Source organism: Ochotona curzoniae, unplaced genomic scaffold (assembly GCF_017591425.1).
Source record: "Ochotona curzoniae isolate NIBS_2020 unplaced genomic scaffold, NIBS_Ocur_1.0 scaffold_3835, whole genome shotgun sequence".
NCBI lineage: Eukaryota > Metazoa > Chordata > Mammalia > Lagomorpha > Ochotonidae > Ochotona > Ochotona curzoniae.
In genome coordinates this window covers 28,414,550-28,434,989 of record NW_024467114.1, presented here as the reverse complement: position 1 = coordinate 28,434,989, position 20,440 = coordinate 28,414,550, and the positions used below count along the sequence as shown (strand labels likewise).

Below are 20,440 nucleotides of genomic sequence, written 5' to 3'. Positions count from 1 at the left end.
AGAGTTCTTTCATTCCATACAATATCCAGCTTCATTTGGGAAAATTGGCCAAGCAACTCTGTTTCTTCCTATAAATTCTGGTATGGGAGCCTTTGGTGAGAAGGCCTATTGATTTTAAAAAAAGATTTATTTATTTATTTGAAAGGCAGAGTTATGTAAAGAGAGTAGAGATCTTCATCTAGTGATTCAGTCCTCAGATGGCTGCATTGGCTGGAGCTGTGCCAGGCTGAAACCAAGAGCCAGGAGCTTCTTTTGGGTCTGCCCTGTGGGACAGGGACATGAGCACTTGACCCAGTTTCTGCTGCTTTCCTACTCACAGTAGCAGGGAGCTGGATCAGAAGTGGAGCAAACAGGACCCTAACGAGAGCCCCTATGGGATGTCAGCGTTGCAGGCAGTGGCTTTACCTGCCACCCTACGGCACCAGTAGATGAAAGGAGCTTTGAATCGAATCAAGCCCACCATAGTCCCTATCAGCTTCCGCACAAGAATTGGGTGCTTTTAGCAAGAAGGTGGACCATGGCTTGAAAAATGTCTTTTGGAGACGGATTTGCTGCTCTGATGTGTGTAAGCTTCCTGCTTGTCAGTTTTTGTCCAACTTAGTATAGCACATTGCATGTCCTTCAGAGTTGCTGTGCTAAGATCTCTAAATCCTTGATTTGTGTTGAGTTACCTCCAGGAGAAGCTCCTGGATCCCTTTGTAAAATGTGCAGCTTCTGTTACTGTGAGGCTGGCAGACAGCCGGCAACCACAGAAAACCAGCTGTGTGAAACTTCTCCTTCCACCACTGCTCCTGCTGGGGTTCTTCCAGCTGTGTTACTGAAGTTTGGGTTCTGTTTGTTTTGTGAGTGAAAGAGGCAGTTACAGTTCAGTCTCTTGTGTCTAATGCCTCCCCACTAGATGGCTGAGTGAACATTCACTAATGGCCCATTTTCACTTCTGAGTACTTTTAAAGCCGAGACAGAGGTGTTAGAATGATTTCATAGTAGACATAATTTTAGGCTTTTATTCTGATTTTACTACCTTTTATCATTTTCCCCTTTTTACCAGATGTGATTTAAGTTTTAAAAATTTAATTATTTAAAACTAGATTCACTTGTGATATGGAGTGCAGTGTACTACTTCAGTGTATAGACACACAGCGTGAGCCAGTCAGACCATGCTGATAGCTTTCCATTTATTGCCTTGCCATTGGAACCAACCAAGTCTTCTCCATTTATTTTTTCTTTGAAAAGATTTATTCATTTGAAAGGCAGAGTGACACACAGAGGGGGAGAGTTAAAGAGAAAGATACAATGACAGATAGGTAAATAAAAATCTTTCGTGTGCTGGTTACTGCCTCAGATGTCTGGGATAGCTGAAGCCAGGATGCCAGGAACTCTTTTCTGGTCTCCCAGGTGAATGGCAGGGACCCACGTGTTTCGGCAACCATGTGCTGCTTTTCTAAGCAGATTAGCAAGAACCTGGTTCAAAAGTTGAAAGGTGGGCCTGGTCCTATAGCTTAGTGGCTAAATCCTCATCTTGCGTGCAACCAAGATTCCATATGAGCACTGATCCATGTCCTGGCTGCTCCACTTCCCTACCAGCTCTCTGCTTGTGGCTTGGGATAGCAGTGGAGGATGGCCCAAAGCCTTGGGACCCTGCACCACATGGGAGACCTGGAAGAAGCTTTTGGCTTCAGATTGGTTCAACTCTGACTGTTGCAACCACTTTGGGAATGAATCACTGGATGGAGGATCTTTGTCTCTGCTCCTCTCTGAAGATCTGCCTCTTCAATTAAAAAAAGTGTTAAAAAGCTGAAATTTGAAGTGGAATTCTAATACGAGATGCTGGCACTATTAGTGGTGGTTTAATAGGCTGCACACACCACCCCTTCTCTAGTAATTTTTAAACTTTTTTTTAATGATTTATTTATTTTTATTATAAAGTCAGATACACAGAGAGGAGGAGACACAGAGAGGAAGATCTTCCGTCTGCTGATTTACTCCCCAAGTGGATGCAATGGCCGGAGCTTATCCAGTTCGAAACCAAGAACCAGGGGCTTCTTCCAGGTCTCCCATGCAGGTGCAGGATCCCAAGACTTTTGGCCGTCCTCAGCTGCTTTCCCAGGCCACAGACAGGGAGCTGGATGGGTAGCTGGTCTGCCAGGATTAGAACCAGTGCCCATATGGGATCCTGGCTTGTGCAAGGCGAGGAGGACTTTAGCCTCTAGGCTACCATGCTGGGCCATTTAAACCTTTTTGAAATTAACATATTGGGAACAGATTTTGTACTTTTCATAGTTAGGTTTTGAATAAGGTAGACTTCTTCCTACTCCTCATCCAGTTCTTTATACAATACGTTGTTGTGAATTGTAGTCACCCACCTGTGAAACAATGCGACTGGTTACTTCTGTTGGACTCTGTTTTGGTAGCTATTAGCTGACTTCCCTCTGTGCCCCACCACCCCCGCCTCCACTACCCTTCCCAGCCTGTAGGCATCTCTGAGTTCAGATCAACTGTTTTTTTTTTTTTTTTTAATCTTCCATGTGCAAGGGAGAATATATGGTGTTTGTCTTTTGGCATCTGACTTATTTTCCTTAGTGTAGTAACCCATGAGATATCTCAAGTAAACTTGCAGATTGTTTGGAAGTGTTTGTGCCCACCCATCCCTGTGTGTATCGGAACTCTAGCCAGTATTAAATTTGTATGGTAGCTACACTTTGAGTGGGAAGAGTTCAAAATTCAAGAATTGGAAAAAGTACAATATGTCAAAACATTTTTTTTTCTTTACTGTTTTTTCTGATAGCATGCTAACTAACTGTGTTGATTATTCAGAGGTGCTGTAATTGTTTGGGTTACTCAAGTGTAATAAATAACTTGTGCCTAGAGCTCTGGTGGTCTTCTTACTATGAGCTTAGAACGTGACATTCTTGATGCTGAACCAATGAAGGAGCTTAGCCGCAAGCATCCTCTGCTTTGCTCTGAGATGAATGGGCAGATGGTTCTTTTAAAGGTAAGCAGCGGTTCTAATTGGTGGGAAATGCAGAGGGACAGGTGGGAGTTGAGGGTGTTACTTCTCAACACGTTTTCTGAAGTTCGTAAGTTGACAGGTGTAATGCTCCGGTTTTCAGTTTGCTTACCAGAATGGGTTTTGGCTTTAAGTTTCCCTCGCTTTCCTAGATGGTCCTTGCTTTTGATGGAGTGTGCTCACTCTCGCTCTTTGGGCAAACTCACTGCATTCTGTTGAAAAGCCTTATAAAATGATCGCTTGTAGTCGATTGGTGTTGCAAATCTCAGTAGTATTTCCAGCACTCGGCTTTTTGTTGTCATTGATCGGGGAAACTTAATCTTGATTGTAAGATAATTAGTTTGGCCTTAGTTGCTACCCATTCTAGAATCTGTAGTAAGCTACAGGTAGAATATAATTTTTCTTTCCAAGTTACAGCATTCAAGGCAGATGGAAAAGTTATTTACCAAACTTGAAAAATAAAACTAGGTGTCATTTAACTTACATAAAATTATTTGTCATATTTTAATTAAAAAGATGAATTATTGGTGGACATTTGACTGTGCGATTGTCTCTGATTTTGGTAACAGGGTTATTCTGTTGATGTGGACATGGAAGCCAGGGTGATTAAGCGAGCAGCTGCTTACCACAGAGCTTGGAGAGCAGCTAGAGGAGAGCCCGGGCTCCTGCCCCTGAAATTCCTGTTTTTGTGCAAGGTAAGTTCTTACATCTCTGTTTATATCTGTTGAAGGAAGCATTTCAGTTAAAATAGATTTCAGTTTCAAATTTTAGACCAGCAATTGATTCCTTCTTGGTATAAGCAAACACTGCCCTCTAGAATCACTGAGGCGCCTTTGAGTCTCTCATTCTCTGTTTGCCTTCTAGTCGGACCCCATGGCTTATCTGGTGGTTCCTTACTATCCTCGGGCAAGCCTGAGTGCTGTACAGGCCATCATGCCTTTAACTTCAGAGGTGAGTAAACACACTGTTGACAAGGGTGTAGTTAATGAGAAATCAATTCTTGATGTTTAGTAAGGGTGCATGGCATGGCATAGCATGCCCTGGGGCAGCATCTTGACTTGTGCTATTCTGTTGATTTGTCATGTGAGTCTTGTGATAGGAATTATTCCTTTATGTTAAGGAGAAAATGAGACTTGAAGAGATTGATTTACAAGGGGTCCCTTTGTGACAGACAGAATTGAAACTTGGAATTAGTTTGTTTTTTTCAGAATTTTATTTTTGATGATTTTTACGTAATAGGGTGCGAAGGATCAAGGACTAGAGGAAGATGGGTGAGATAATTGTTTCCACATTCTCTTTTTTTCTATTAGTATGTTGGGGGAGGGGAAGAGATAAGGGGAGAAGCCCACCCAGTCTCCTAACCATCCCAGGATCCCTGATATGGAGCATGCTCTGAGGGTCCTGCTCAAGTGCTTTTGGTTGTTCAACAGTTCTGAATTGCTGCTGATCTTGCCACTGCAAGCACAATGAAATCTCTTCAGAATCCACTGGCTGATGTAGTCCATCTTAGAATCTCTGCCAAGATGTTCACTGCCACACTTGGCTGGGGTGGTTGATCAAGTTATTCTGTCCTCTGTCTTCTGTTATGGTACCAGGTGTCCTGTGCAGGCTCCAATATACTGCCATATCCTCCGTGTGCACCTGGATATGCTGTCCACTGCTCCGTCTGAGACACTGAAGAGGCCCAGCTCTGACACATGAACTCCATGGTCAGATCATGGAACCTGCAATTCTCTCCATGGTTGTAGTTCTGAGTCCAGTGGTTCATTTGGGAAAATCTCCAAAGAAAGCTCATCTGAAGTCATCCCAGACCTGATTGTTGTTGTGCTTGCCAGTACAGGGTTTGGAACAGTCCATTGCCTCAGTCAACTTAGGCGCACATTGGTGGTTGCAATTGCTGGGTCATTTCTGTCTCCAGCCCCGTCTTGTATGCAAACCAGTGTGTGTTGCAGCCCAGCTCAATCCTGCCCACCACACACTCAGCCCTCATGCGAACCAGTGGGAGCTGCAGCCTAGTTGGAGTGATCCCCACCAGGCACACCCCCTGGTTCCCATGCTGTCTATATGTACAGCTGACTAGTCCTGTGTGTCCCATATCCCATTAAGCTCTCATACGTGTCAGTCGGCATTGAAGCCTAGTTCAGTCCAACTAGTCGCACTATCCAGCCCACACATGTGCTGGTTGGTGCCATTCTCTGTCTAGCCATGCCTGTCCCAGTTCCTGGTTCTCATGCTTACCAATGGGAGTGGCAACCCAAGAGGGAGGTGCTCGCTGTTTCCCTAATGGGCTCACCCCCTCAGCCCCACTCCCCCAGCCCCACTCCCAGATCTTGCACTCTGTAAGTGGTACTGCAGTGTAGCTTGACAGAATTTGCCCCTCGTGCCAGCATCAGCCAGCTGATGCTGAGATGGACCCCAGCCCACCCACACCCACTCTGGCTTTACATGCACCAGTAGGAACAGTCAAACTCAGCCTGGCCTTCCCCTCAATCCAGCTCACATGAGGGCAACAAGTGTTGTAGCCCTGCCTGGTCTGGTCTGTCCCTGATCCCAGCTCTCATGCTCACCAGTGGGAGTGATGGTCCAGCAGGGGAGCCCCACACAGCACCCTACCGGGATCTCTCCCACAACTCCTGGGTCTCACGTGTGCTGGTTGGGCACTGTGGCCCAGTCTGGCATGGCCCGCCTCACCTTGGCATTTGCCAGTGGGTGCTGTAGCCTGGTCTGGTCTGGCCCACTCCCAATTCTGACTCATGCTGGTGAGGGCTACAGCCTAGTCTAGCTCAGCCCCCGGTCCCAGCACATATGTAAACTGGCTGGTATTGTAGTCCAACCCGGCATGACCCACACACCATTCTGGTTCTTGGATTTGCCAGCAAATGTATGAACTGGCCCAGCTTGGTTCACTCCAGAACAGAAATGTGTGCTGATGGGTACCATTACCTGGCCTCGTCTGCACTGCTCCCCCTCTCGATTCTTGCACTCACCAGCAGGGACTGTGTCTTGACAGAGGAGTTCCCCAAGCTCCTCCATCAGAAGCTCTCTCAATGCCAGATCTTGTGCACATTGGTGGGTTCATGGGCCAGCCCTACTTAGTTTATTTCCCGTCATGGCAAGAACAACGGTCTTTCCTGATCAGCCCTCACTTATTCCAGTTCTTATTGTTGAGTGCTACAGCCCAGCTAAGCCTGGTCCATACTCAGACACAGCTCATGCATGTCTCAGCAGAGGCAGAGACCTAGCCTAGTCCATCCTATGCCTTCCCTGGTTCTCATGAGTGCTAGTGGGTGCTGGAGTCTATCCCAGTCTGGTGCATCCCAGACACGGTCCAAACCTGTGCCAAGGGACACTGCAGCCATGTTCAGGACAGATAGTAGCTCCCTCTCTGACCTCTCTGTTTTATGCTCACCAGTGGGAGCCACAACCCAGCCAGTATGTCCCCTTAGCTCCCCAACCAGGCCTGTTCCCAGTCCCAGCTCTAGCATGTGCCAGTGATTGCTCTGACCCAGCTTGGTGTAGTCCTTCACCTGTCTTGGCCTTTGCCATTGGATACTGCAGCCTGGCCTCACCTGGCCAGGCCCCAGTCCCAACTCTTGCTGGTGGGTACTGTAACCTGGCCCTGCACAGTCTGTTCTTATGCCTGGCTCATGCAATTGGTATGTGTGATAACCTAGCCTGGCATGATCTGCACTTCAGCCTGGTTTCTGCACTTGCCAATGGACTAAGATTGCTCGGCGCTGCCTGGTCTGCCCTTTTATAAAACCAACCCACACACTTGCCAACGGATGGAGCTGCTTTGCCCAGCCTGCCCAACACCCAGGCCTGGATCACATGCTCATCAGCGAGAGTTGTAACCCACTAGGGGAGTTTCTCAGGTTTCCCCACTTGGGTCACTCCCAGACCCAGATCTCACACATGCCAGTGGGTGCTATGTCCTTACGCAGCATAGCCTGCCTCTTCTACCCCGGCCTTTATATAAGCTGGTGGCTGTTGCAGCCCAGCCTGCCCCACACTCTGTTTTAGGGTGCACATGCTGGTGCTGCAGCTTGTTCCTGCCTAGCCTGTTCTCAGCCCCAGTGCCCGTGAGTGTTGGCAGGTTCCATGGCCATGCCTAGCTCAACCCATCACCACCCCAACGCTTAAGTTTACCAGTGAGACTTATATTTTCAAATGGTTAGACTCACATATCCCCCATAGATCTATCCCCAGACTTGGTTCTTTTATGTGCTGTTTAGTGTCATGGCCTAGTCTTAATGTGACCCGTCCCCTGATCTGACACTCACTGTCAGATACTGGGATCTAGCCCTGCCAGAAAGGTCTCCAGCCCTAGCTTTTTTTTTTTTTAAAGATTTATTTTTTTATTATTTTTTCATTGGAAAGGCGGATATACAGAGAGGAGAGACAGAGAGGAAGATCTTCCGTCCGATGATTCACTCCCCAAGTGAGCGCAACGGGTCGATACTATGCCGATCCGAAGCCAGGAGCCTCTTCCGGGTCTCCCACGCGGGTGCAGGTTCCCAAAGCTTTGGGCCGTCCTCGACTGCTTTCCCAGACCACAGGCAGGGAGCTGGAAAGGAAGCGGGGCTGCCGGAATTAGAACCTGCGCCCATATGGGATCCCAGGCGTGCAAGGCGAGGACCTTTAACCACTAGGCCCCAGCCCTAGCTTTTTAAAAAAAGATTTGTATTTATTTTTTATTGGAAAGTGAGATATGCAGAGAGGAGGAGAGACCGAGAGGAAGACCTGCTCTCCGATGATTCACTCCCTAAGTGACAACAGTCATGGAGCTGAGCTGGTCTGAAGCCAGGAATCTGGAGCTTCTTCTGGATCTCCCATGTAGGCGCAAGGTTCCAAAGCTGTATTCGACTGCTTTTCCAGGATACAGGCAGGGAGCTGGGTGGGAAGCGGGGCTGCCAGGACATGAACTGGTGCCCATGTAGGATCGTGGCGTGTACAAGGCAAGGACTTTAGCCGCTAGGTTACTGCACCAGGCCCTAGCCCTAGCTTTTATGTGGGCTGGCATGTGGTGGCCAGCAGTGTTCTGTGCTGACAAGCCCAGCTGAAGACTGCTATGTGGGCTGGCACATTGATCTGACCCATAAAAGTCTTCTGGTCTCTCCCCTCCAAACCACCAGGTCTCAGTCTACTTGCTTACCTGCAAGTACAGTGGCCTTGTTGTTGGGAGTCCCTCGGGAGTCATTCTTCACCTACATATAAGGTGACCTTATCCATGGATGTCTCTCAGCAGTAATTCTTCACCTGGACCTCAATCCACAGGTCACCGCTCCCTCACACCTGCGATCCCCAAGTCCCCAGAGTGTGCTGCCTGACCCAGGTGGGGCCACATTCTCCCTACCTGGTATGGCGGCCGGCAGCTGCCCGAGCAACCTCCTGACCGGGCAGGGCAAGATTCTCCCTCCTGGCATGGCGGCCAGTGACTGCCTGAGGAGCTGCCTGACCTTGGAATTAGTTATTTTCTGCTTGCGTGGCTCAAGCTGGTAGTTGTTGAGCTTGAACTTGTATGTATGTTGCCTAAAACAGCACATGAGGGCTTTCCAAGAAGTTTATGGAAAATGTGCATTATCTTTATTTTGATATTAGCTTTTTGAAGTACTCTTCTAAGTGCTTAAGTGGTGGCTTTAATTTTTAGCACATTTTGACAGTAACTGTTGATTCTCCTGGTAACACGAGTTTAGTCTCTTTTTTTCTGGGTGCTTCACATGGTTATTGCTAATCTGGCTTCTGAGAGACTAAAGAATATGTTTATCTATATGAATCTATTTGTATACCTAAGTATATTTATGTGCACACATTACCAGTTGCATAATCAAGGCTTTACCTGATCTTTAATTCTCTGTTATAGTCTTGCTAGGGGTTCATTTGGAGCAGTTGGTTTAATGGTTGTTCCAAATCTGGAGTAATTTCAAAGTTAAAGATTCATGTATAAAAATGATTTTCCCAAAGCTTGTGCTGTGGTGTAGCAAGCTAAGCCTCCTCCTTTATACCAGCATCATATATGGGCACTGGTTCAAGACCAGGGTGCTCTGTTTCCCATCCAGCTCCCTGTTCTTGACCTGGGAAAGCAGCGGGGGATGGCTCAAGTGTTTGGGTCCCTGCACCCATGCGGCATGATACTTGAAGGAAGCTGTTGGCTCCTGGCTTCAGATCAGTCCAGATTCGGCCATTGCGGCCATTTGGAAAGTGAACCAGCAGATGGAAGATTTCTCTCCTTCTGTATTGTGTAACTTTGTCTTTCAAATAAAAAAAAATCTTTAAAAATGATATGGCCATTTCTTGACTTTTTTTTGTGTGTATTTCTGTACAGGAAGCTTTGAAAGTCATGAAAGGTGTCGCCCATGGCCTGCACACATTGCACAAGGCTGACATAATTCATGGATCGCTGCATCAGAACAATGTGTTTGCTGTAAACCGTGAGCAGGGAATTGTTGGAGATTTTGACTTCACCAAATCTGTGGTAAAATACCATGATTTTACAAATAGGTTTTAGGCTTCAGGTAATTTTCCTAGTGCTTGCCTGTGAAGTGTCTGTGGCTTCAGTTAGGGTGTGTCGTGTGTTGCACAATTACAGGTGTGACTACTTCAGGGGTTGTTCTTCCTCCTTTATATTCAGTTGTTAACTGTTACCATTGCCATTATAACCATTACATGGTTGTAATCTCCAATTAAAATTACTTGCTTTGACATAGTGATTAAACTTACTTTTGCTGCTGTCTTTATACTACTTTCAGATTGAAGTATTAAGCAGGAAAAGAAATTGCAAAAGCAGTTTGTAGTTAAGACATTTGCATTTCAGGTATTACGGAGCATGGGAATTGGCCTGGGGAGCTTGTTAAATGAAAATGATTACATGGGTCTGGTGCGATGGCCTAGCAGCTAGTCCTCACCTTGCATACACTGGGATCCCATATTGACGCCAGTTGTAATCCCGGTGGCCCTGCTTCCCATCCTTCTCCCTGCTTGTGGCCTGGGAAAGCAATAGAGGACAGCCCAAAGCCTTGGGACCCTGCACCCAGGTGGGAGACCCAGAAGAGACTCTTGGCTTCAGATTGGCTCAGCTCTGGCCGTTGCAGCTGCTTGGGGGATGAATCAACAGATGGAAGATCTTCCTCTCTGTCTTTTCTCCTCTCTGTATATCTGACTTTCCATTTAAAAAAATGTAATAAATCTTAAAACAATTATCAGCATTTCTGGGCTGAATATTCTGCATTTCTGACAGTCTCCTAGTTAATGCCATGGTTGCTGTCCTTGGCAGCAAAGAACCAGTTTACAGTTAGTGCTTGTGCTGGGCATTGTGCTGGCTACCTTCATCCAGCAGGGGTGGATGTGGTTTCCGTTTTATAAATCAGCTGATTCAGATTGAAAGAGGTGAGAGCCTGTGGGGGCACAGCAGGTAAGGGAGAGCAGGAAGTAACAGCCGTTGTGTGCCTGTCCTTGTCCCTGGTCCTCCTTGACATGTTAGAATGGAAAGAAAATACTTTGTGCAATTTCAGTTTTTTGGAAACATTATTTAGATGATATATGGGAACAAGAGAATGGAGAATTTCAGATGATTTTTTTCCTATTAAATGAAGGTAATTTCATGGAAGGTAGCCTCCACTGTGTTGCTTGTAAAGCATTTAATGCCTTTTGTTTTCATAGAGCCAGCGTGCTGCAGTGAACATGATGGTTGGTGATTTGAGCTTGATGTCACCTGAACTGAAAATGGGAAAACCTCCTTCTGCAAGTTCTGACTTATATGCGTATGGCTGCCTTTTACTGTGGGTATGTTACTTGTTTTTAAATAGGTTAATCATTTTCATAAATATCTCAGTATATAAAATGATTTTGTAGTGATTCTCCTTTAATGTATTACCATGGATAAAGAGAAGTGGTAGATTTTTAGTTAAAAATATTTTTTGAAATTTTTTCATACACTGTTAATACTTCTTATCACCTATTATGTCCTTTCTGCAAATTGGCTTGAATATATATAATATATTGAATAAATATAATATTCAAGCCAATTTATACACACACACACACATACACATATATAAACATCATGGTGTTTTTAGTTTTGTTTAATATGGAAAGATGGGAAGCTGGAGACAGAGAAAGAGAGAGAGAGAGAGATGGAGATCGATCTTTCTGTCTGCTGGTTTGTTCTCCAACTACCCACAACATCCAGGGCTGGGTCAGGCTGAAGTCAGGAGTGCAGAACTCAGTCTGGGTGCCCTACGTGGGTGTTAGGCCCAACCACTTGATCCTTCATCTGATGCGTTAGCAGGAAGCTGGACTGGAAGAACAGCTGGGATGTGGCATGCAGACATCCCAGGTGATGTCTTAAACACTGTGCCAAGTACCTGCCCACGACGCTCTTCACCAGCAGCAGATGAATGTCACCTTTTCCTGTTATTTTTTTTTTTCAAGAGTGGGTATTGAATGTTGTCAGGTGCTTTTTCTGTACGGATTAGTATTATCATGAAGTTTTTTTTTATGCTACTAATGTGGTAGATTAGATTGATTTATGTTGAAGCATTGAGCCAATCTTTTAATAGAATAAACTATTTGGTCATATATCTTTCTTCTTACAAGTTGCCAAATTTATTTGATGACATTTTATTAAGGATTTTTGTATCTATATGCATAAGGGATAGTAATCTGTAGTTTTAGTTTAGTTTTTTAATTTGGTTGTGGTACTAGGTTAGTGTTTGGTTTTTAAAGAGCCAGGAGCTTCTTTCAGGTCTCTCTGGGTGCAGGACTCCAAGCACTTGGGCCACCATATACTGCTTCCCAGTCGCGTTAACAGGAACCATATGGGATGCTAGTATTGGAGGTGGGTGTTTCATCTGCAATGACACAACACCAGCCCCCATATTTTTCTCATAAGTTGAGAAAGAATGTTTTTAGTGTATACGTCAGCTGTGGTTGATACATTTAGGAACCTCAGGGATGAGCTGGTTGTTTATGAACAAGCAACTATTATGAAAATGATTTTTTGCCAAGCAGGAGTTCATCTGCTTTCCTTAGTCACCAGAATCTGAAGAGTTCCAACTTTGACTTCAAGATCCTGATACTTTGGGGATTCATTTATTATTATTATTATTATTTTACAGCTTTCGGTTCAAAATCAGGAATTTGAGACAAATGAAGATGGAATTCCGAAAGTGGATCAGTTTCACTTGGTATGTGAACTTTCTGTCATATTTCAGTTTAAAATATTTGTGGTTAATGCAAACTTAAATTTTTAAAAATGTCTTCCAGTTTTTATAAGAATCCAAAAATAACATTTATGATGAAGAGTTATTAGAAATAAAAAGCAAGTATGCTGCTTAACACCACTGCCAGAATTTAATGTTGCTGGCTTGTGTGTTTGTTGCACTGAAGGTACAAATTGCTTAATAATTAAGGATAAGTATTGTTTACTGTATATTCTAGGATTATATGACAGTCAGTGTTTTATTATAACTTAGGCTTTTACAAGTACCTGACACCCAATTATGTGTACAAAGGCTGATTGGGAGGTGGGACAGACTGGACCAGTCCACTACACATGCTGGTGGGCACAGAAACCAAGGCTGGGAACCAGCCTAGTGGGAATTATTGGAGGTTGCTCTGACGGCTGCAGCTTCTGAGGGTGTATGTGAGGGTCGACTGGAGGGGCACGGTTGGACTGGGTCGCAGCACCCATTGGTTTGTGTGAAAAATGGGGCTAGAGGTAGATCCATGTGGATATAGGCTGATGTGGGTGAGAGAATGGACTGGACCTCGCACATGCAAAAGATAAGTCTGAGATCACCTCAGACAAGATTTCTTTGATGGTCCCCCCAACTCAACCACTGGTCTCAGAACTCCAGCAGTGGAGGGAGTGGCAGGACCTGTGGTCTTACAATGGAGTCTTTGTGTCAAAAGTGGGCTTCCTCAGTGGGTTTAATGGAGAAGTAGATGGGATACCCAGATGCACATGGAGGATATGTCAGACCATTGGAACCTGCAGAGGACATCTGGCACCATAGCAGAGGAAGGAGAGCAGAACAAATTGGTCAAATGCCCCAGTGAAGTGTGGGAGCAAATTTCTGGGCATAGGCTGACCTGCTCCGCCTCCCCAGTTTCAACTCTCACTGGTGGGTACTGCAACCCAGGCCTGCCCAATCTGCTTCCATCCCTAAGTCATGCAAACCTGTAGGTGTGGTAGGCTAGCCTGGCATAACTCGTACTCCAACATGGCTCCTGTGTTTGTCAGTGGGTTAAGGTTTAGCTAGTGTGTTTTGAGCATATACTCTGTACTGAGAATTGAAGCAGTGTTGGAATTACAAGGGTTGCATCATTGAAAATGAAATTAATAATTTGGATATGTGGACAAGTAAACAACCAAGATGTATAAATAGTTTATTCGAAAGTGCTTTGAGGGAACCTGATTTTTAGCTTTTCAGACAAGTGGCAGGTAGAGTACACTAGGATGTTCTTTGTGTCAGTGGATGGATCTCGGGTGTTGTGGGTCATTCTGTGAAAATCCTCATGCTGTTTTGATAGTTGGGATTGCAATAAAGCATGCAAATTTCTTTAACCAAATATTTAATAGTAGCTACTAATGTACCATGAACTTGTTTTTAAAAAGTACACTTTAGCAATGACATTTGGGAGCTTCTCTCTTTTCTTTGATAGTAGTAAAAATAGTGAAGATAGCTTTTATAAGATTATTCAAGTGTACATCATACATCCAGGCTGTCGAATGAGGTCTACATTCTGTGGTAAGAGTTGTTGGTGTTAGACAGTAACCCACAGTGATCACCTATTTTCTGTCAGTCATTCTGAGATACAGCAGCTAAGACATCTGTTTTTTTTCTTAAGAGCTTTATGAGCCAGGAGTTTGAACTTATTTGGATCCTCAGCATCAGAGTGGCTCATGGGCTGCTGCCTGCAGGTGCTGGGTGGCATTCGGCATCTTAGGGCACAGCTGGGACCAGTAGTTTACAAGTCCACGTGTTTGTGCACAGGATTCGATAGATTCAGTCATTGTGGAGCTTGTTGGATCAAAGTATGTCAGCAGTCAAGGCAGTAGAGTGTCCTGTGGACAGAAGTTAGTGTTCACCAGCCACAGACTTGATGTTCTATTGCTTCTGCTTTAAGAGGGTGCTTCAGAAAGTCTGAGGGAGATGGAATTAAAAGATGTTTATTTTTGTGCACACAATGTATGAAATTTATGTATAATTTTTTTTACAGTATGCATTTACATGGACTTGTGGAAAACCTCTTGTTTTGCTTTTGTTAAAAGTGATTGTGTAGACAGAAGGTCTGAGGAGTGGGAGGTTGGACTCACTGGGGCAGTGTGGCAAGTCCGCCTCCCAGGAAGTGCGCCCTGCCCACTGGTGTGCAGACTGTCTGTTGGGTGTGTGATGAAGATGGGGAGGCACATGGTACCTGCTGACCGTGGGCTTGTGGAGTAGTTGCTTCTGTGTCCCGAGGCAGCCATCAGACTGGGAATGGGGTTGTGTCCGCTTGAGACTGCACATGAAGTCAGGGGACTGATGTCTGCATCCTGCAGCTGGGAAGTGGATTGAGTTGTTAGAGAATAATCATGTCATTCCCATCGCCCAAAAAGTTCCTCCAGTGATATCCACTGATGTCCCTGTGAGCTGAGGGTGACCCCTGTCACTTGCTTAACTTTATGCTTATTCTAAGGTTAGCTTTGGACAAATAGATACATACGTGGGTTACAAGGTTACATTTGCGTTCTCCAGATAGTTTTTAGTATAGTCATAATATATGCAATGATCACTACAGTCAATTGTAGAATCTAAGGTGGGAACCCCAGATTCAATTCTCACCTCCTTTAACTCCAACCCCCAATTGCAACCCTAAGCAACTACAATGTCTTTTCAGTGTCTGTGGATTTACCTATCCTGCATATTTACGTAAATGGAATAGTTTTCTCTCTCTCTCTCTCTTTCTCTCTTTTTTTTTTTTAGCTTTTTAGGTAACATTTTAAATTTATATTACTGTCAAAAAAACTTAATATTTCTTGAAATATGTTTAGTTAGTAAAAAGCAAAGGACCCTGATTAAATCCAGGTGAATACATTATAGGAAAAAATAGAATAAGGTGAAACTAGTAAGTGTGTTGAATGCACAGCACATCATGCTGGTGGTGAGCTGTAGAGTGCTGGCGGTTCCCCTTGTGGTCACATGATGGGGAATGTGGCGGGACTATCATACTGTATGGTGCCATTCCGGCAAAGGATGGGAATTCAGAATGTAAAGTACTTTTCTGCTGGATGAATGTTGCTTGCATATAGTTATAAACAGTGTATGTCAAACCATTGTAAACTCAGGACTGACTGCTTATGTCTGGTCTTGTGCCTGTATCACATTATCTCGATGACTTGCTGTGGAGTAAATTCCACAGTTGAAAAATGCTGTTTCTCTTTGCACCTTCTTCAGGATTGTTCCCTGATCCATGGACATGGGATTTCTCCTCCCCCATTTAGACATTGAATTTATATGTTTTAGTTTTTAGAATATGAATTTTGCAGTTCTTTTATTCAGTTTATCCTCTATGGGAGGGGTTGTGTATTCTAGTGGCTAACATGTGCGCATCACACATAGGGAGTATCTGTGTTTGATTCCTGACTCTGGTTCCAGACCCCAGCTGCCTGCTGATGCAGACTGCGGGAAGCAGTGGTGATGCTCCAGTGAGTGAGTTCCTGCCACCTGTGTGGGGACCTGGATTGTGTTTCCCACTCCCAGTTTCAGCTGGCCCAACCCCAGCTGTTGAGGGGCAAGTGTGTGAATGGGTGGTGTGGGGAGGATCTCTGTTTACGCCTCACAGATAAATGTTTCAGCACATTTATTCCAAAGCACTTTATCTTTCTAATGCTATTGTGAATGAAATTGTTTTCTTGACTTTTTGGTGGTTCATTGCAAGTGTATAAAAATAAGGTTTATTTTTGTATACTAGTCTTAGATCCTGCAACTGTGCTTGACTCATGAATTCTAATTTTTAGTAGATTTTTAAGTATTTTATATAAGTGTTGTCTACAGATAGATATAATGTTGTTCGTTTTCAGTCTGAATTTACTTTTTCTAAGTACAGTCTTCTATACAATGCTGACTAGAAGTGCTAAGAGCAAACATCTTTGCCTTTTCTTACATTTATGGAAAAGCATCTACTCTTTTCCAGTAACTGTGGTAACTGTGGGGTTTTGCTGGAGGCTGTTCATCAGATTGAGAAAGTTTCCTTCTATTCCATTTCATTTAATTTTGTTAAGATCTGTTTTTCCTTAATTATGTAATGGTATTGTATTGTTTTCCTACATTAGTTGAGATGATCATGTGGTATTTTTTTTTTTTTTTTAAAAAACAAAAAACTTCTCTAGGATGTTAAACCAAACATCTATTCCTGGGTAAATCCACATGTCACAGTCTTATAAAAATATTTCTGGGTTCAATTAGGCGAGAAGTTGTGAAACAAATGTATTAGAGAAGAGATACTGGTCTGTAATTTTTCTTTTTGTGATGTGCTTGGTCTTCATTTTTTGGCACTGCTGATCTTACAGAATGGATAGTAATTTTTTGTCTAGTTTTTAGAAGAGTGTATATGAAAAATTGATGTTATTTATTTAGATATTTAGGTGAGCTCACTGTTGAAGTTGTTTAGACTTGGGCTTTTCATTATTATTATTTTTTTATTCCTAGTCCAGTGTTTTAATTTGTTAAAGCTTTATTTGGATTATCTATTTTTTCTGAGGCAGTGTAGGAGTTTTTACATTTTGTGCAAAATATCTATTTAGGTGGCCTATTGTTGTCCATTTCCTTTGTAATTGTTTTAATTTTTATTAGCTCAGTAACAGTTTCCTCTCCTTGGTTTCAGATCCTAGTAAATGGAGCCTTTTTAGTTTTTTCTTGGTCAAACTGTATGATCTTTGTCAATTTTTATGATTTTTCCCAAAGGAACAGCTTTGGTTTGATTTTTCCATTATTTTCTGTTCTCTGTTTAATTACTTTCTGTCTTAGTCTGTATTATTTTTAAGTTTAGTTTGAAACATAAATTACTATGACATTGTCTTGCCTTACACAATCAATAACTTTGTTATATTTCAATTTCCATAGTTATCTCAAATATATATATATATATTTAAAGATTTATTTATTTATTGGAAAGTCAGATATACAGAGAGGAGGAGAGACAGAGAGGAAGATCTTCCGTACGATGATTCACTCCCCAAGTGACCGCTACGGCCGATGCTATGCCGATCCAGAGCCAGGAGCCAGGAACTTCTTCCAGGTATCCCACACGGGTGCAGGATCCCAAAGCTTTGGGCCATCCTTGACTACTTTCCCAGGCTACAAGCAGGGAGCTGGATGAGAAGTGGAGCAGCTGGGATTAGAACTGGCACCCATATGGGATCCTGTTGCGTTCAAGGCAAGGACTTTAGCTGCTAGGCCATGTCGCTGGGCCCCTCAAATATATTTTTAAGTAGCTGTTTTCAATCAAAATCTCAACAAGATCCACATGTATTAAGTTAATAAAATGGCACAAACACTCATAAATCTCTTGATTATAAATTTTCTCCACGTTGTCTTTCTTTTTGTTTTGTAAGATATAATTTTAGTATTTTTTGTTGGAAAAACATATATACAGAGAGAAGGAGATAGAGAAATATCTTCCTTGCACTGGTTCACTCCCCAGTGGTCGTAGCTGCTAGAACTGAGCTGATCTGAAGTCAGGGGCCGGGAACTTCCTCTGGGTTTCCCATGTGGGTGCAGGGTCCTGAGACTCTGGGCTGTCCTCGACTGCCTTCCCAAGGCACAAGCAGGGAGCTGGATGGGAAGTGGAGCAGCTGGAATACAAATCGGGGCCCATATGGGATTCTGGCAGTTGCAAGGCGAGAATTTAGCCAATAGGCCGTTGTGCTGGGCCTGGCTTCCTTTTTCTGTGACATATATTGGCAATGTATTTCATTTCCCACTTTCACAATTGGCTGATTTTATCCTTCTAGTTTTTTATGTTTATCTTCCCTCCAAGTAGAAACACTTTTGTAGATATGAAAGCTTTATTAAATTCAGATTTAATTTTTACAGAAGAACCTTTTATTGATGGTACTGTACACATCTTACTAAGTGCAGGTGTCATTTTGGGTGTGATTGCCACAGTAAGATTGGTGAGGGGAAGGTTCAGGTAAAAAGTTTTACTATTTTTGTTTTTGGAGATACAGCTTTAGTTTTTGTATTCTGTTTAATTAAGACAGGCTTTATATATAATATCCTTGAATCGTTGATGGGGCTAGTGTCGTCTTCAGTGCTATGTTTCTGTCAGAATTTTTGTGGTTCTTCAAGAAATATTTAAAATTATTCTGATTTCAAGGAAAAATATTTTCATGGAGTAACGTGAACTTTACAGGTTAGGGAAAATGGAAGCATTTGTGATGAGAATCCATATTACTCAAGGTGTGATAGGACTTTAGTTTGTTCTGAATCTACTTTTGTGGTTTTCGGAGTGCATGTGTTATTTTTTTCTTGTTTGCATTGTATGATTTTCAGTTAAATTTACTTCAGAGGCAGAGACACAAAGAGAGTAACCTCCTCTGCTGTTCAGCTTCTCAAATGTCCTGAATGAGCAAGGGCACATCGGGCCCAACCCAGGAGCGTAGCAGGAATGCAGTCCAGGCCTCCCATGTAGCTGGCCGGCACAGCTGCCTCCAGGGTCTGTATTAACAGGAAGCTGGAGTCAAGAGCCTCGTGTCGGCCCTAGAATGCTATCATGGACCACAGATGTTTCATCTGGTTCCTTAACTGCTACGGTGAATGTCTCCTCCCCCCACCTCCACACCCCTCATCTTTAGTTTTCTTCTGATGAAGATGCTGTGTTTAAATATGATTAAAAACATTCTGTAGAGTGCAGTGTAGATATTGGCATTCATTCATTTATCAAATGTTTATTGTTTTAGTTTGTGAGAATGAAGTGCTGAGATTTCTGACCTTAAGGATCTTGGGGTCTGATGAGAACACAGTAAAGCAGTGATAGTCCTATTCAGTGTGATGAGTACTGTGGTTGGAGTGATGTCGGGGCGGCCGCGAGGCATGGCACAGAAATCAAGGAACAGTGGTGTCCCAGGGTTGCTTATCTGTAACGACAGTGACTCCTCTGCGGGAATGCTACTAGTAGTGGTGTTAGGAAGAGCTCTAAGACCAGAATAGTTGACTTAGTAAAGTAGCTTATTCTTTGTGACAAACATGCCAGTGTGGAGTTCTCATCATGTCTGACTCAGGTCAGGGCCTGTAAAGAAGGGAAAGGAGAAGTCACTAAGTATCCTTTGCTGGAATTTCTCTTGTTTCTGAGAGAGCTTGCTGTGATTCTGTTTTTCCTATTACTTTATCCCCCCTATAGTTCAGTCTCATTTGTTTCATTACTGGTGCTATCACCAGTAATGGTTGAAGGAATCTTTAAAAATATAGAAAAATTGGAGTTTACCTTTGTATCGGTGACTCAGTTTTCCAGGGTCCTTTGGCTCCTCTGTTAGGGTTTTTTGGGGTGTGTTTTATAGCATGTGTTTTTTTCTTGCAGGATGATAGTGTCAAATCGCTCCTCTGCAGCTTGATTTTTTGTAGAAGTTCAGTGACTGCTGAGCAGGTTTTGAATGCTGAATGTTTCTTGCTACCTAAAGAGAAATCTGTTTCTGACGCAGAGAAAGATACTGAATGTACCCAACATAAAAAGGAGGAAGAATTAAAGATGGAGAACTTGGACAAATTTAAGGAAAAGACAAGAAATGGTGAAGCCACTGTTGATTGATAAATTAATGTGTTGTTACCAGTATTTCATTTAAAAGCTTTGTTTAGTTTTGGTTAATGTCTGAAAAATGTTCTATGAATAGTGGCATTGTGTCTGTTATTCAGATTGTGAAAAAGCTTTTGTTTGTATGCTTTGATATTTTGTTAAACTTGGAGTTTTTAAAGAGTTTGCTGTATGTAATTACTATTTGAAGCTCAATAATCAGACTATGTTACTTACGGTAAGAAAGGTTTTTTAGGTTTCTGGAAAAGTGTTGTGCAGATATTCAGTATGTTGATGGCTAATGATTAAGGTTGATAACTTTTACTCAACAAATGACAGTTGATGTCTGCTTTATGTTCAGTTCTGGAAGTAAAAAATAAAACGTGGTCCTTACATTTGCAAAGCCTACTGTCTGTTGGGAACGTCAGACCTAGGAGCAGACCTTTGTAATTCTACACGGGTTATCCAGTGGTGGTTCCAAGGATTTGTGGGCTCATAGAAGCAGGTGCTTTCTTGGTGGAGGGATGGTATTAGATGAAGCTTTCTGCGGGAAATGATGCCTTAATTAAACCTTAAAGTAAGTTCAGTGAAGAGAGTGAAGAGAGAGTGAAGAGAGAGGAGTATTCTAATTAGCAGAGAAAGCATAATCAAAGCGCTGAG

General features: G+C 43.2%; 1 protein-coding gene across 2 annotated transcripts in view; it reads left to right on the top strand.

Annotated features, from left to right (window-relative positions):
- The window catches only part of STK31 (serine/threonine kinase 31), a 58,588-nt gene extending 38,410 nt beyond the window's left edge, over positions 1-20,178 (top strand). Inside the window, exons 18-24 of one of the 2 annotated variants that reach the window (XM_040965001.1) lie at positions 2,867-2,992; positions 3,577-3,702; positions 3,872-3,958; positions 9,333-9,482; positions 10,667-10,789; positions 12,124-12,192; positions 19,571-20,178. In XM_040965001.1, the coding sequence (XP_040820935.1) occupies positions 2,867-2,992; positions 3,577-3,702; positions 3,872-3,958; positions 9,333-9,482; positions 10,667-10,789; positions 12,124-12,192; positions 19,571-19,798 (909 nt within the window). In that variant the 3' untranslated portion in view covers positions 19,799-20,178. The remainder of the gene's footprint in view (positions 1-2,866; positions 2,993-3,576; positions 3,703-3,871; positions 3,959-9,332; positions 9,483-10,666; positions 10,790-12,123; positions 12,193-19,570) is intronic. The other variant, XM_040965002.1, reaches the window with a different exon arrangement.
- The last annotated feature ends 262 nt before the right edge of the window (positions 20,179-20,440 follow it).